The following is a 4238-nucleotide window of genomic DNA, read 5'->3' on the forward strand; positions in this document are numbered from 1 at the left end:
TACAATCAAATCACAACTGGAGTATAATTTTTCCTTTTTTCCTTTTATATTAAGACGCAGACTGAACGTGAATGGAATACCCCTTTAATATTTACTATTAGCATTTTCATCTGGAGTTGTCTGAGGTAGAGGTGTGGAAACATCATGGTCCGAGTCATCCGTTGACATGGTAGCCCCATCGGTAGCAAGCTGGTCATCAGTTGAGTTTCCAGCAGAATCTACACCATCATCCAGGGACTCGGTGGCCTTCACCTTTTTTCTGTGGCTGTCCTGGTTATCACCAGCTCTCTGTCCTCCAGTCTCATGTGCTTCGTCTCCCCCATCATTCATTTTTGTTGCTGCTTTCATTATCTCATCCGAATTCGCGTTCGCATTTTCGCAGTCAGTCAGAGAAAGAGTCATTAAGGTCTCCCGACAAGTCTCCACCTGGAAAAACATACAAGGAATTTGTTAGTATCATAACAAGCACAATGTTGTAAGAGCACTAGGTGCTTCCCATCTAAGACAAGATATAATAAAAGAGAATTAAAGGCAATTCTTTTCCCTCCCCCTTTTCCTTACAACATTTACAAACAGAATATGTGATCACTGAACAATAAATACAATGCATAACAAGGAAAATCAAATTATATTCTAAGTACCCAATATCTATTAGAATATCTTCGTCTGGAAGTATATGTTATTTCCACTAAGCCAAATGTACTATGATTATGAAAACTAATATGCCAAATCTACAGCTTGTTTACCATTTTCCAAACCTTTTAGTCAGAGCATTGGTTCTAAATAAGCAGCTTATTTTATTGTTTTAAGCAAGAAAAATGACAACTACAAGCTCAGAAGATATTAATCTAATCTATTTCTAAACTATTAACTAATTAGTTATGCTCTGCATTTATTCACATGGAATTAACAATACACTCTAAGTAATTACAAACATGCAAAACAAGTAAAAAAAACTAACGGTTTTATGAAATACCAATTACTAAATACAGTCCTTCAAAATAAACAAAAAAATACATATTCACAAACATACTTCAAAAAGCCATACAATCAGATCTTGTTTACGATCTGTTCTTGAGCCATTTCTTGCATAAACGATATACAGAACTATTTAACACTTTTATATTTTTACATGAACTACAGATAGAGATACATTTCTAGGAACCAGTAGGTTAGATGACATAGCAACATTACATCAAAATATAAAAAAAGACAAAAAAATAGCAAACAGAAATATAATATACAAAATCAAAAGAAAATACTTGCTATCAGAAAACAGGCAATGTCTATGGAATAAATCTGTTGAACAGTTCATGTAATAATGCCTTTCCCTGAACTAATGTTTTAAATGTCAATTAATCAGCAGTGAAAAACTATTTGTTACTGCTTTAACTTAGAAATGAATAAACATTTGCATTTATCTTTATTGCATATGACTTTTTCTTGAGTATTCACTGCATCTTGCTTGGGTTACTATTTTGCAAATTTTGGTTTATTCCATGTGTTACTAGTATAATAAATGGTTAAATCAGAGAAAAAATAAAGGGTAACTATTTCTCAAAAGATTATTTTCATTATCATACTAAAGATACAAAAACAATATGAATTTTTAATTACTGTTAAACTCATCAGCATTAGCTTAAACTTTTAAACAATAAATTTAACAATATAACTTTAAAACACAAAAGAAATGGAAAACTAAGGGTCTGAGAAGATATCTTGAAGGTGAATATAGTATAAATGAATAAACAAGTAAAAAATGAACACATTATAATATTTAGAAGTTTTGGAAGTTGTGATAGATAAGACAAATCATAAAATAAAACATACTTTAAAGTTCAAGATATAATCCAGAAAAAAAACAATAAGAAAGAGACAAATGCAGTGACTGTACATTACAGAATAGTGGCATTACAGAGGAACCTGAAAAAGACACAGAAATATCACTCACACAGAAGTGCAGACAGAAACAGGGTGAAAAGATCTAATTAAACTGCAGTATAATACACAGAAAATACATTGTGATTCAATGACAAAAATACAAAGGCAAAGTGTCTTAACAAGAAAGAAATAGACGAGATAGATTTCTGAATAATCAAGATTGCACTACATTATGAAAAAATTTAGTAATAGTACAGGCTAATTTAACAAAGACAAAATACAGAAAAAAAGAAGGCAAATAAAGATTTGTTAGTGTAAATTTCATGTGCATATACATAGCAATGGTGGGATTACATCAGTTGTGAAAAAAATGAAACTGGTTGACGGATATTGTCACTTCAGTATCTGATTTAATATGTTGATCTGTTTTCCCTTCATATTAAAAGTTGTTCTGCTATATATTACACCAATATGTTGTGTGACTCAGAAAATGTACACATGCACATGTGGTTATGTAAATGATTCAGCCTACATATACAGGTCATTGGAGCAATTTATTTTAAACCGATAGTTTACTAGATTCTCATCTTATTCGATGCATAACCCAGTTTCATTAATAATCCAAGTTATCATTCCTGTTGTATGTATTTAAATTCTACTTTAATCAAAACAATTTAAGATTCTGAAGAGACAATTCATGGCTCAGTTTGTCAACTGGAGTGAGATTTTTAAAAATTGCAGACCGCCCCAACAAGCATCCCCGCCAACATCCCAATGGGGCAAAGAGCCATGACACTGGGCTCAGCTTGCTGGAGTGCTGGTGGTGGATTGGCAGAATAGCAGCTGACGAGGTTTATGTTCCTGAGTCTGTGATTTAGAGGAGAGTGCAGCGGCCAGAACACAGATGTTACGTGGCAGCAGCCAACAGATCTGTGGCAAATGCACCTGACCAAGGTACTATCATAGAACTCTTGGGACCTTTATATACATATACTGTAAGATCTGTTGGTGCCACAGTTGGAGGGTGCTGGCAAGCAGCTACTGAGGGTGATGTGGTTATCCAGCCTTCATCACAGTCTACAGTTGCAGGTGGAAGAGAAACAGCTGCTTCTAATCTTGCTACCAGGTGAAAAAAAAACAACTTGGCAACTGGACGCAGGCTTAAGAAGATGTATAAAAAAGAGTGGGGCTACAATATGCCTTTTAATAATCATTCCCAAGCACGCAATCTCAGTTCTAAGGGCTAGTTGGAGAGGCCTTTGCCATTTGCTCTTTGATTTTTGCCAACATACAACTGTCTGAAATAACTGTTTTACAAACAGGGAGAGGAAGTTACTAACTGCATTACTTTGAGAACTACCAGAAATATCTGATGAAAATTTTTTTTATCACAAGCAAACTTTGACTTGTACTGCTACTTTCATCAATGAGCAGATGAAAAGGTTTCAGAGGGTCAGCTGCTGATGCTAACATTATTATCCTACTTTTGCTATGATCTTTACCAACAGCATCTAAGCTGGATAATGACTACCATCTCCAGCTGCCCCACTCAGGTGACTAGGCATTTAGGGCACTAACAATCAAGGTCTAAGAAGCTCATACTGTCAGAACACTATGACCTTCAGTTGGCAGGCCTTGATGAGGTGCATCCAGTCCTAGTTCCTAAGAGCTCTCTCTCCCCTTAGCCCTACACTGAGCTTCAACTATCACCGGTGTGTGAAGGTCACCTCACGCTCTATGATGCGCTCAACGGTCTCCGTGGTCTGCACGCTCACAATCCCAGTGTCGGGGTCCACAATGGGTACAGTCTTGCGCGAAACTTTCTCAGACACGACGCGGTCTCTCTCAGCTATGGTCTTCTCACTTGGCTTGGTGACCACTATCAGTTTGGACCACTTGCGACCCACACTCTGGTCCAAGGCAATACAGCTGAGCAAAACTACAGCACCAAAGACCAACTCTTGCAAACAGTTAAGTTTTAAAACAGAAAGTACTTAACTGAATTGTCAAACAAAACTAACTGAACAATTACAGCTACATAAATAAATAATACATACAACTACTTTACAAAATTATATCAAACATTACTACTGATGTTCATACTTATAATACATAATTACAAAACTAGCATATAAATAAGGCTAGCTGAAGAAAACCTTACTTACATTTTTATGAATGAACTTGACCTCACACTCTCACTGCTCCTCTGCTCAGTCAATCATGCCTTCTCTCATTCATCCTCTCGCAATCTATCATTTTCTTTGCCTCACTTTCCTTCTCTTGCCTTCATTCTCTCTTATTGTCTTTGTTTCTTTAATGTATATGTATAAAAGAGGTTTAGGTTTAGGTTAGGTATG

At 35.6% G+C, this 4238-nt stretch overlaps 1 protein-coding gene across 1 annotated transcript in view; it reads right to left on the minus strand.

The window, feature by feature from the left end:
* The window catches only part of LOC119591029 (protein scribble homolog), a gene marked incomplete at its 5' end in the record, with an annotated part of 112139 nt that overhangs the window by 273 nt on the left and 107628 nt on the right, over nucleotides 1-4238 (minus strand). The window contains 2 exon segments of the mRNA XM_037939758.1: nucleotides 1-426; nucleotides 3609-3791. Coding sequence (XP_037795686.1) covers nucleotides 85-426; nucleotides 3609-3791 — 525 coding nt within the window.

The sequence above is a fragment of the Penaeus monodon genome, chromosome 28 (assembly GCF_015228065.2).
Source record: "Penaeus monodon isolate SGIC_2016 chromosome 28, NSTDA_Pmon_1, whole genome shotgun sequence".
Lineage (NCBI taxonomy): Eukaryota > Metazoa > Arthropoda > Malacostraca > Decapoda > Penaeidae > Penaeus > Penaeus monodon.